Source organism: Pocillopora damicornis, chromosome 4 (assembly GCF_964200805.1).
Source record: "Pocillopora damicornis chromosome 4, jaPocDami1.2, whole genome shotgun sequence".
Lineage (NCBI taxonomy): Eukaryota > Metazoa > Cnidaria > Anthozoa > Scleractinia > Pocilloporidae > Pocillopora > Pocillopora damicornis.
The window spans coordinates 13,490,550-13,503,514 of record NC_142673.1 but is presented as its reverse complement, the minus strand read 5'-3'; the positions used below and the strand labels follow the sequence as shown (position 1 = coordinate 13,503,514).

General features: G+C 39.7%; 1 protein-coding gene and 2 pseudogenes across 1 annotated transcript; all 3 read left to right on the top strand.

The window, feature by feature from the left end:
• Positions 1–1,885: 1,885 nt before the first annotated feature.
• LOC149046884 (trace amine-associated receptor 13c-like) lies at positions 1,886–5,040 on the top strand. The gene has a single exon (XM_089204727.1). The coding sequence runs from the start codon at positions 2,559–2,561 to the stop codon at positions 3,723–3,725; it is 1,167 nt and encodes a 388-aa protein (XP_089060853.1). The 5' UTR covers positions 1,886–2,558; the 3' UTR covers positions 3,726–5,040.
• A 1,653-nt stretch (positions 5,041–6,693) lies between these two features.
• Positions 6,694–7,924, top strand: LOC149046883 (uncharacterized; annotated as a pseudogene).
• A 301-nt stretch (positions 7,925–8,225) lies between these two features.
• LOC149046882 (uncharacterized) lies at positions 8,226–9,932 on the top strand (annotated as a pseudogene).
• The last annotated feature ends 3,033 nt before the right edge of the window (positions 9,933–12,965 follow it).

Here is a 12,965-nt window from a genome sequence, read left to right as displayed (position 1 = left end):
AGTAATTAATTTTCCATTTCACTATTCGTTTCCCGTTGTTTCTTTCATTTTTTACTGTAATGATTAAAGGTTCCGAATGAATAGCAGCGGATCAGTTTGTAAAGCTTGAACGTTGAAGTTAGACAATGTAAATTGATTGCTCTCGACTTTACGGATACTTAAGGGAAATTCATGTCGTCCTTTTTTAAAGTGTTTCTTTGAAATGTGGAAGCTGCCCTCATATTTTGCAGATATTTGAGTATGCGTCGTGCACACTTGAAGAGGAAATGAATAGGATTAATATTGCTCAAATTTTAACAATTTCATGTCCAATTTAAAGTTAAATGACTTTGATAACCACTTGAATCAAACGGAAATCTTGATTTTATGACAAAGGACAGACTTTAAATGAGAGGTTACAGAATTTGTTTGGAGAATGTTATTTTCCAAATTTTGATGTCTCTTTTCACGGCTGAACTCAAAGTCGGATGAGTTAGCCTCTGCAGGGACTTTGGATGTGCGGTGCGTCATGATCTACAAGCTGAAAAAAAAATACTCGGTGGGTGCTTCTTGGTAATGGGGATGTGCCGCTGGATGAGATGGTATTTTTCACGACTGGGTTGACTATATCAATAGTGTTACTAGAATGGGTTCGCACATTTTCGGGATTTTAAGAGTGAAAAAATTGTAAGGATGTGAAAATTGTAAGAACCAAATGCGCCAGAATATTTGTATCATTGTTCCGCAGGTAAACGTTTCAAATGCACCAAAATGTTTTTAATGTAGGTGAAAAATCAAGTGATCTGCATCGAGTTTAACAAATAGATTAATTTGTTATAGGATGATCTCCTTAACAGGCTTTATAAAATAGATGCAATGCCAGAAAGTGACTAAGTTGGGATCAGGAAAATCACATATGCCTAAACGTGATTGCAATGGTGTCTATAATTGGCCACGGAATAGGTTGAGAGGCCAGCGGTACATACTCGGTCAGAGCCAAAGACAAACTGGTAAATTTACCTCAAAAATTCAGCTCGAATGACGAAATTTGATATTACTGTCTTTCCCTTTGGTTTCATCGGAGTTGAAGCGAAAATGACTTTAGTATGTCATCCGAAATGTCATCCTCTTGTAGACTACCATCAATTTACGACCAGAATGATCAAATCCATATACGTTTTCCGATCGATGAATAGGGTATATTTATTTTCACGACTGGTGTAATAGAGTTGATATATTGTACAGACAAGGGTGCCGCTTATGGGAAAAAGTTATTAAAGACCGTGCTGATCTCAGTTAGATGTCGAACTCGGTCTTTACCATTTAAACTTTTCAAATCTTTGCTAGAAAAATAAAAAAAAAAAACCTGCACTTCAATGAACAACGGTTCAATCGACTCGGAGTCCAGTGCACTGACCACTGGACTGAACAAAAATGACTCTTTGAATCAGTTGACCACGCATGTTAAAAGTAGCACCTTGTGCGGTCGTACGGTCGTATATCCAAATTTTTTCGGCTTGATGGGTTACTACTATTTTGTATAATTATGGGGCTACGCTCTGCGAGCTCCGCTATAATGCGGTAGGGGTTCTGTTCGGTCAGCGGCCCGTACGCAACAAAAATTGACCCTATTTTCAAATTCCCCTCCCCCGAGCTCAAAACCCATTGCCTTAGGCGGTGCATGTCTATGTATCCTATGTGGAGGAATCATGGGCTCCTCATGAATTAATTTCTGTCAGATCAGGGGATCCCGTTCAATAGATGTTCCAGCAGTGGAGCAGCGATATTTTTATTGTAATCAATTTCTTTTTCCGCATAATACTGCCTCCCCCCTCACCCCGACTTTGTTTCTGCAGTCGTTGTGGTCAAAGAGTGTTTAAATTAAAGAGGTCGGGAAACTTAAAAGCTTAGTTTAACCCTTAAACACCCAGAAGTGCTCAACATGTAACTTCTCCCTACAATATTCACACATTATCCAGCAGAAATGTAATGAGGATGTTCAAACTTATCAGGTAGAAGTTGCTATCTTGGTGTAACAGGAAATTCTTGTAACTAATTTACAAGGAAATGTGTAGTAGTTAGTACGTAATGGAAAGGTTGCCTCGGCTGCTTTAATTTAAAAATGCCAATTATTTTTTATCCCGCGAGGTCATGAAAACCAATTTTAAATGATAAAGTCCAATATTGGATTCCCATAAGCGGCACCCTTGTCTGTACCGTAAGGCAAAATCCAAACACAGGGCCTGTTTGCGGGATAAACAAACGGCGGTGAGAGCTCTTCATCTATGTAACAATGGCTCACCAATCAGAACGCGCACACTTATACAAGCACCGCACTGAGGGAAAATAAACACTTTAAGTGACAGCTGCAGGTGCATGTTAAAACATGCATCATTTTTATTAAATTTATAAAGAGAAAAAGACTTCCTCCTCCGCAACTCAATGGGCGATCTCTGTCATCAATAAGGTGTCACAGTCAGTGGAGTGCTTGCATTCGTAATTGGTCAGTGAACAGTAAAGAGGCACAAAACAGATGTTGTACCCTGGCTTCTTCATCGTTGTCTCAGTATCATCACAAAATGAACAAAACGTCCTCGTCGTCTTCTGCTGGTGTCAGCCGACTAAACGATACAAATGATGCATATGATGGTACTCAGGTGAAAGGCATTGCATTGTGCAGCGCTTTAACGCTAACATTTATTCTAGTTGTCGTGGGAAACTTACTCACCATAGTTATTTTTGCGAAGAACAAAAATATTCGCAAGAAATATTTGTTTCTAGTCGTCAACATGGCGTTTGCTGATCTGTTCCTAGGAGCTTTGAGTTTACCAGTATACATTTACGATGTCGGGTATAAGTTCCACCTATGGACCACGTTCGTTGGAAACTTATGGACCAACAAGCCTATCTTAATTTTCTACATGATCGTTGACACAGCTTTCTCGCAGGCCTCTCTTATTTCTGCAGTGTTTATAACGTGTGAAAGATTTTACGCCATACGTTGGCCGTTTAAGCATCGAACATTATCGACACAAGCATACCGCATTGCTATATTTTCAGTGTGGGCACTAGCTCTCCTTATTTCTGCAATCTGGACCGGTTCAAACCTGTTATTTTCTTACAAGTACACTATGTTTTTTGGGGGGCCATACACTTTGATTCTCATTTTAATCACATGTGGCTGTAACATTGGTATTTGGAAAAAGTTTCAAACTGGAACAGTCGCCGCTTCACATCAAGAAAGCCGAGAATTTCAAAACAAGCGCTTAACAAAGACTTTGTTAATTGTATCTGGCCTTACTTTACTCGCTTGGCTGCCGCTAGTTTTGTTAAACTTACTAATGTATGTTTGGTTTTTCCATGTACCAAGACGATTTTATCATGCAGTAAACCTTTTCAACTACTTGAACTCCTTTGTCAATCCAATTTTTTACGCATTAAGAATTGCTGAGTTTCGACGAGCACTGGCTTTATGTTGTAGAGGAAGACATGTGCAAGCAGCTGTTAACACAAAGCTTTCTAAAAGAAGGAAAGAGAGGCACAGAACGACCGCTGAATTTAGTCGTGAACTGGCTTTCGAACAGGATGTTAGAGATATTGAGATTAGTCGTGAACTAGCTTTCGAACAGAATGTTCTGGATACTGAGTTTAGTCGGCGTGAACTGGCTTTCGAACAGAATGTTATGGATACTGAGTTTAGTCGTGAACTGGCTTTTGAACAGGAAGTTATGGATACCAAACTGTAAAACATATCATTCAAACGCTCGTTAGGAACTCGATTAAGACGAAAATAGGTAGAACACGAGCTAAATATTTTATTAATGTCAGAAAGTTGAAGTTAAAAACCTAGCTTTTTTCAATAAGCGTCACCCTATCAAGGGAAATTAACAAAGAGAAAAGAACTTCCTCTGTTTCTGTCATCAATAAGGTGTCATAGTGGAGTGTTTGCATTCGTAATTGGTCAAAAACAACAGTAAAGAGGAACACAACGTCATCAATATGGCGTTTGCTGATCTGTTCCTAGGAGCTCTGAGTTTACCAGTATACATTTACGATGTCGGGTATGAGTTCCACCTATGAACCATATCCGTTGGAAACTTATGGCAAAGCTGTTAAGAATTGCTGAGTTTCGACGAGCACTGGCTTTATGTTGTACAGGAAGACATGTGCAAGCAGCTGTAAACACAAAGCTTTCTAAAAGAAGGAAAGAGAGGCACGGAACGACCGCTGAGTTTAGCCGTGAACTGGCTTTCGAACAGGATGTTATGGATACCAAACTGTAAAACACATCATTCAAACACTAGCTAGAAACTCGATTAAGACGAAAATAGGTAGAACACGAGCTGAATATTTTAATGTCAGGAAGTTGAAGTTAGAAACCTAACAATGCCTCTAAAATGATGGAAATGACATTGGTAGTGTTAAGTATAATTATTCAAACAAATGAGACATTAAACATTAGATATTCACCAAGATGAATAACTACAACCTTTTCTACGAAATGAGACATTGAATATGGCACCATTCTTTCACGTTTCAATTTAAGTATCGAAGAGACAGCCTTGTCTATATAATCACGCCTTTATGTCTCTACTTATGTTAAAGAATATTATGTACGTGTATGTAATAGAGTCTTAAATTGAGATTATGAGTTTGAGAGTTGATAGCCTGCCAAAGAGGCCTAATTTAAATGTTGGAGTGTGGCAGAAAAGTAATATAAAACATTGTAATTTGCATGATTGTTACGGTGACAAAATATTATTAATGATTGACAATGATCACAAACAATGTAATTGACACTTTTAATCGTTTCATATATCAAGTTGATTAGGTTTCTGTTCAGTTCAGTTCTTACACGTGTTTGCTAACCAGTTTTATACCGAATGATCAATTTAACTGGAAACCGGCCGGCGAGAGTAGTAAGTTTCAATTAGCTTGTACTGTCGGTTTATTATCCACTTTTATAGTCGGTGTTGTAAATACTCGAATGTTTCATAATCACATTGCATAATTGTATGTTTCAGATCGAATAATTCCTTCAAATAAACTTGTTGATTATACGATTGATAGTTTCCCGGCGTTTGTAGACCTTTTAACAGAACCCGGCGCCATATTGGGTGAGTAACCGCGCACACACGATAACGAGGCTGGGGTTGACCCGGCGGTTCTTTCAAACAGCTGATCTGCTGACATTCACGTTCTAGTGCACTTTTTCAATGCGATTTCTTCCTTCAAAATAGTTCTTTAATGCAACAATATGAAAATTTCGTCATTAGATGACATCCAGAAACTCGAAGCAAAAGATCGCAGGGAGATTTTAAAATCTAATTTAAAATCGACGGGCTAAATTAGAGCCGACTTAGTGTTGAAAGTTAATGCTTTGCTGATGTGACACGTCCTTCCATCGAGTAGTGGAGAAAACCGAGAACTTCTTACAGATGTCCAGGACCTAGAACAAAACCAGAGCGACTTCAAATACGAAGCAACTATGGTAAGGATCTCAGCCCTTGGATGGTCGAGCGATCTCCGTAATTTACCTGAGATGAATTTCATTCAGCTTTACGATTACCCCGTTGTTTCGCGAGAATATCGCCACATCGTGTTGAGAGGAACGCATTACAGGAAGTACCACAGAAGCTGTTCAGTATGGCCTAGAAAGCGAGGCAAAGGCTGCTGCCCTCTAGGTAGAGGAAATTTGACATTGCTGCTGTTGTTGATGTGGTACTTGTTGTTGTACCATATTCTTCAGTTAAAATTGTTCCCATTTTGTTCACCAAGATGTATTTTAGTTTACCATTTGTACATTGTATCTTATGGGAAACTATACAATGGAGCCTGTAGAACCACTTGATTATAACCCCTGTTTCTATCAACCCATAAGGAAAACTGTAACTAACAGATGTCATAATATTTTCATACCCATCTGGCCCAGGACAACTTATGCTTGTGATACACTGAAAACCATTTCAGTTCGCGACTCATGGTAATTTATTAGGTGGCAAGACACCATTGAAAGAATCAGACCAAAATATTAGACAATCTAAAAACCCCCAAAAGAGACTGATTCATATAACTTCTCCCTAAAATATCCCAACACTATCCAGCAAACAGATAATGATCATACTGAAACTTGTCAGGCAGAAGTTATCTTGATCTTACAGCAAATTCTCATAACTTATTTACAAGTAAATGTGTAGCAACTAGAAGAGAGAATTAACAATCAGATCTTGGGTATTTAAGGTTTAAAGGAAGAGAACATAAATGCTTCCTCTCAGCTACTGATCTCAACAATGCTAGTCCTTTACACACATTTAAGTTTCTGTCTGTGATAAACATTCAGTAAATTGATATTCCCGTTCTTAGCACTCAGAGGCCTTCTGACACAAAGGTTTGCTTTACTAGTTCTTATTGCATTGTGTTAACCAATGTTATGATATAATTTTGAGATTTAAAGAAGATATTTAAAAGATTGAGAAATATATCCAAATCAAGATATTTATTTTATACTGTTACAGTTACCATAAGATTTGTTTGAAAGAGAAACTTTCAGACCATCGAAATGTAGGCGCCTGTTACCAGGCGATAACTACGTCACCCTACGAGCCTAAGATCTGGAAACGTTACGTGGACGATACCTTTACCATCCTAGATCGCGAAAACGTAGATGACTTCTTACAGCATTTAAACAACCAGCAGTCTTTCATCCGCTTCACCATGAAGACAGAGAAAGACAACAAACTCGCCTTCCTAAACACAGCAGTTTTAAGAGAACCTCAGCTGACGGCCGCCTCACCACCAGCACATACAGGAAGCCCACGCACACCGATCAATACTTAGCGTATGATTCACACCACCCCCAATCAGTAAAACGCGGTATTGTTAAGTGCCTTTACGAGCGCACCAAACGTCTCGTAACAAAACCCTCCGTCATATCCGAGGAGAAAAAACATCTGGCATCTGTTTTGGTTTCTAATGGTTATCCTTTTTTTTTCTTGAAGAAACTTACCAAGACCGAAAAACCAAACGACAGTGCCGAACCCGCCGACGAGTTTAAAGCTACTGCGGTTTTACCTTATGTCAAAGGTCTGTCCGAACAGCTTCGCCGTTGCTTACAACAACAAGGCGTACGCGCTGTTTACAAGTCGGAGACTACGCTAAGATCTCAGTTAGTGCGACCAAAAGACGCTGTCGACCTGGCTAAACAAGATGGCGTAGTTTACAGGATTCCCTGTGAATGCGGCAAGGTACGGAGAGACTGGAAGACCTATGCAAGACAGAATTAATGAGCACGATCGAGACATTCGACTCGCCCGTACCGAGACCTCCGCCGTTTCAGAGCATGCCCACAACACCGGACACAAACCACTCTGGAATGAAGTTAAGTTTATTGATCGTGACCTTTATTACTACAAGCGCAGAGTCAAAGAGGCCATTCATATATGACCTCACCCTAACAACATCAACAGGGATAGTGGAATAGAAATTCCAGAAGCGTGGATGCCCACGATCAAGAAACACAACAACAGGAGAGCCGTGCGACAGCGGACCGCCGAGGGAGCAAATCACTGAGTGAACAGCAAGGATCGAAATGCACCAATTAGAGCTGTTGAAAAACAACTAATCACAGCAGAGCGTCATTCTTTATAAGATCACGCATGACCAGTCGACCTCATCGCCTGAAGAAGACTAGCAATATGTTGTCGAAACGCCGCGATCTACATCACACGTGACTACATCGTGAGACAAACGACTAACTTAGCTTTTATTGTTATTCACCACGATGAATAACCACAACCTTTTCTACGAAATTAGGTCATTTCTTGGCTAACCTGAGGTCCCGAAGAGTTTGACATCATGGCAGAATTACCAAAGGCAAAGGTCAGTCGCCGTACTGCTAAAGCGTCACTGACTAGGGCTGGAAAATCGCTCTGCAGCATGATGAAAAGTAAGCGCCCAGCATCCGAGGTAAGTGAATCATTTGTTAAATCGCAAGAGGCTTATGAAAAGCTCGTCGTGAAGCATGAAGATGTTACCCAGCTGATGGAAACTGATAAGGAATTTGCAAAGGAAGAAGAATAGCTTGAAGAGTCTCTAGAGATGTTTAGCAGATTAGAAATTCGTGCAAAGGAATATATTGATCCTTGCGTAGCCACAGGAAAGAAAAGTTATGAAAGCGATGATATAGTTTTAAATAGTGACTCAGTTATCTCTGCACACTAGGGCATTGGCGAGTCCCTCAACCAGAGTGGTATGTCCGGAACGCAGCCGAGTGGACAAAGCAGCATTGACACCTCCCCGAAAATGATGACGCCATCCCAATGGAAATGGAAATTTTTAAATGGAAAAGCCGAAAATGCCGAAGTTCTATGGAGGTGTGAGGAAGTATGCGATTTTCAGAGCCGATTTTAAACACGCCATTGAATCACGATACAGTAAGCGGGACGCAATCACGTTTCTCCGCTCGTGTCTTCAAGGGAAGCCACTGGAATTGATTAAAGGAATCGGGTCAGATTACGACGCAGCATGGGAGTATCTGGACTCGATATACGGTGATGGAAGATTCGTCTCGGACACAGTCATGCAAGATATTTTGAAATTTAAATCACTCCGCGATGGCAAAGACGCCCGATTTTGTGACTTGGTCCACACGCTGAAAGAGATCGGACTGCCAAGTCATATGGATAATAGCCATATGTTATCTTTAATCGAACAGAAGATGTTCATATGGATGACAGCAGAAATGAAGTCCCGTATGCGAGCAACCGCGCTCCTCAGGACAAGCCATAGATCCCTATCAGTTCGTAATGTAAACAAAGTAAACGATGACGGGAAAAAAGCTCCCCATTACAAGTGTTGGTTGTGCAAGAGTCCGACTCATTGGCCAGATCAATGCCAGAAATTCGCAGCAATGAACAGAAAAGGAGAACGGCGTTCAATGCTTGTGGTCCATCATCCGCTGTTACATTAGAGCACAGACCTACGAGTGAGCATATCTTCTCAAACTCATTAATAATTCATGCTGAGAAAACAAAGGAAATTACAACCGTGAAGGAGGTTTGGATATGTGATCTTAATTATCATAAAATCTGGTGAACTTTTGCTTTGATTTTCTCCAAGAGTTATTAATGGTTTGAGAAGCTATATTAAACATTCGAAAGGTTGTTTCATCCGATATTTAAACACCTTGAAGTTGGTTAAAAAAAACTCGGCTGCGCCTCGTTTTCTCAACCACTTCTCGGTGTTTGGATATCGTATGAAACACTCTTCCTCGTGTTTGATATATTACTTCAGTTACCGACAATCAGGATACCCTGCTCCCTGTTATCACTGCAGACATCAGTGGACAAACAGGACTTTACAAGCGTGGAAATGTAATTCTCGACTCAGAAGCGCAGATTAGCTTTATCCGTATGGAAACCGCAGAGAGCCTTGGTTTGGAAGGGAATAATGTTCCCATTACGATAACGAAAGTTGGTGGCGAAGAGCAAGAAATGAAGACAAAGGAGTTCAAAGTGCAAGTGACGTCACCAAGCAACAAATGAGGTTTCCTCATAAAGGCCGTTGGAATTCCGCGAATCAGCGATGATGTATCGGCAATCACAAGAAAAGTTGTTACAGAACGTACACGACTGACAGGAAAAAAGATTCACCGAGGTACAGGACCAGTAGACCTTCTTATTGGAAGAGACCATGCACGCCTGCACACTAGTGAGACGAAGCAATCGGGACATCTTGTAGGTAGAAACTCACCTCTCGGATGGGTAGTCTTCGGAGCCGCGTCAGGAAAGATTCAGCAGGCCAATAGTGTCCTTCTGGTCAGTTACAGCACTCCAGTTGACCTCTCCAATTTTTGGACCACGGAAGCTATGGGAGTAGCCGTGAAGCCATGTATTTGTGCAGCAGACAAGTTAACTCAGTTAGAGCGAGAAGAAACAAGAATAAAGAATCCGTAAAGATAAAGAGTTCGAACAGATGTACCAAAGGTGTTTGCACAAAGACCAATAAACTATTAGATTAGTGTACGATAACAGATGGCGCGATCGAAACTTTCGATTGCCAAATGATGTTGCAAGAACAGAAAAGTGACACACGAGGCAGAGCCGTGGGTGTCATTAATCATGTTCTTACCATATTTAGATATCTTCTGTAATCTATTTCTGTAGAGATCACGGTAACGTGGATTATATTTGTCGTATGACTAAAAAGTAAAATGTTGTTAATGGTGACGTCATCCTTGCGTCTGTCCTCAATCAGTCAATCAATCAATCATCTCAATTAGGTCGGTAAAAGACGGTTAAGGAACACACCAACTACTTACAAAATGCAGAAGTAAAAATTATGAGCTACAAGAAGTACAATACAGAATGAAACGTTAACTATACAAAATTATTATTAATTATCATTAAGCTAATGAACTAACATAATTCCTTAATTTTGCAAGAGAAGTAATATCAGGGTGGGGCTGGTTCCAGTCTCTAGCAGTTCTTGGGAAAAAGGGAAGATTTGAACACGTCTTTCTTACAGCAATGTTCAAGAAGCTTAAACCTATGGCTACTCCTAATACGGGCCTCATTATTTAAATTTATAATAAAGTTCGGATATAACGCGCGCTGTCATTGGTTGAAAGAGCGTGCTCTATGAGAGTATAGAGCTGAGCTACAGCTGTCACGCCATCTGCCAATTGTACTATGTTCGAGCTTTTCCGGGACTTCTTTTTAGTTTTTTTCGATAATTGAAAGTGAAATTTCGGAACTGAAGCGAGCCGGCAAGTAGCAACAGAAGAATCAAATAAAGGTTTGTAAACATACCAGGCGCCGTAATTTACGTTATTAAAACGTGAGCAAATACGAAAATCCTCAAAGGAAAAACAAAATAAACATTCCGAGTTTTAAAGATTTTCACGCTCAGTTAGATTGCAAGCTTACGTACGTTAACATAAATCAAACACAGCTAACACTCGTATAGTATATAAAGTTCAGTGTTCAAAAACAAAACAGAAATGATGAAAAATATAACCAAACTGGCATAATTGTTAAAATTCATACTAATCATGACGGTGTCGGAGCGAATATGATCGTGCTAAGTTCATTGCGGCTCGCTCATCTTGGCGATCTCCGGTCATCACAGTAAAGCAAGCCTCAGAAACTACATCGGCCGCCCTTCGAGTGAAAAAATAAGAGCTTGCTCTGATATCCTTTCCGATACGTTGAGTGGCAATTCACATTAGTCACTGCAGCCGAGTTTTGCGGCGCTGTCATTACGAGCGATCTTTATGTTCCGGTGAATTCGGCTGTCGTTCATTCAAAAAACACTCGCCTTGAACAGTTTGTTTTCTACCTTGTCATGTGAAAAAACTCGCGTGTTTTTATGAGCCATAATTCGGCTGAAGTTCACTGAACATTTCACTTCAAGATTCTGTATTAGAGACTTAAAAACTTCAGGCAAAAGTGTTAAATTCGACTTGCCGAACTATTTTAGTTTGTAAACTATCGTAGAAAGTGAACTTTGATGGTTTGACACTTTTGACAGCTTTAGTCTTGTACAGCCAATCAGATTATTTGAACCATTCTAACAGGGATTCTGATTGGCTTATTGTAGCGTGCTTTATGAGAGTATAGAGCATGCTGACGACATTGTTGTTCGCTTTGGAAATAAAGTTTGTTTTGAAAATTGAAAGTAATGCTTGGGTAATTTAACGGATTCTTTATTATAAAACAAATAGAGAAGCCTTGACTGTGCTCTGTTCTGTTATAAAGCACTTAGGAAGCGGCTAGAGCACTCAAGAAGTGGGAAGAAACACTCGACTACGTCTCGTGTTTCTACCTACACTTCTTTCGTGCTTCTCTATTTGTTAATTAAAAAGCGCTGATCTTAATGTCAACTAAACCATAAGTAATTTTATTCATGAAGATCAAGTGAGATTTTTTTTCTTCTTTCTACAAGAGTGCAAAGTTCTAATTTTTCTTGATGGACGTGACGATTGACGACCAGTCATCAGTAATCGTTTGTACAAAAACGGGCTGTTGCTCTTTGCACTTTTTCTGGTCTGACAATAGATATACCAAAAAATCAATCAAAAATGCATGTATTATTTAGCGTATAGAGTCTATATTCACAAGTAGTTGTTAAAATTTGGAGTGGAAAAAGTAATTCCTACTTATCTTCACAATGAAATGTAAATCTCATCATTTCAAGGACTCACGCTGACGCATGCGCAGTCAAGCATGCGTAGTAAAACGAGGAAATCTCCTAAACAGGATGGCGAATTGACCAAGAATCGAGAGATGTCGAGTATAAACAGAAGAAATCAAACGTGTGTGAAAGGAAAATGGTGATTACCGTCAGATGGTATTCGACATAGGCCAAACTTTTGGCAGGTATTTCTGTTTGAGGGTGTTAGGAAACTTTTCATTAATTCAACGAATATGGAGGGACAGATGTTCCAAGCTTTTCAAACACGTCCTGGAGGCTAGGAAAGTAGACCGAAATAAAACTTTTGAAAACTTACACTTTAAATAGTCGCCTTAAAAAGCTTGAATTTACGAAAGGTTCTTCAGAAACAGCAAATTTTAACAGTGATGAAATCTCCTAACCGGGAAGGGAAATTGACCTAGGATCGAGAGATGTCGGGTATAAACAGCAGAAATTAATTTTTTCAACGTGTGTGAAAAAAAGGTGATTAGCGTCAAATGATATTCGATATATGCTAAATTGTTCGGCAGGTATTTATGTTTGAGGTTGTTAGGAAACTATTTATGAATTAAACGAATATGGGGGGACAGATGTTCCAAGCTTTCAAACACGTCCTGGAGGCTAGGAAAGTAAACCGAAATAAAACTTTTGAAAACTAACACTTTCAATAGTCGCCTTAAAAGGCTTAAATTTACGCAAGGTTCTGAGAGGAAAGGTATCCCTAGGTAGACTATTTGAACATGTGTCAATAAAAAATAGCATTACATGAAGAAAGTTTCTACTCTCTACCAGTT

Excerpts from the sequence above, each read along its gene's own strand:
- LOC149046884 (XM_089204727.1), top strand. The coding sequence starts at position 2,559 with ATGAACAAAACGTCCTCGTCGTCTTCTGCTGGTGTCAGCCGACTAAAC.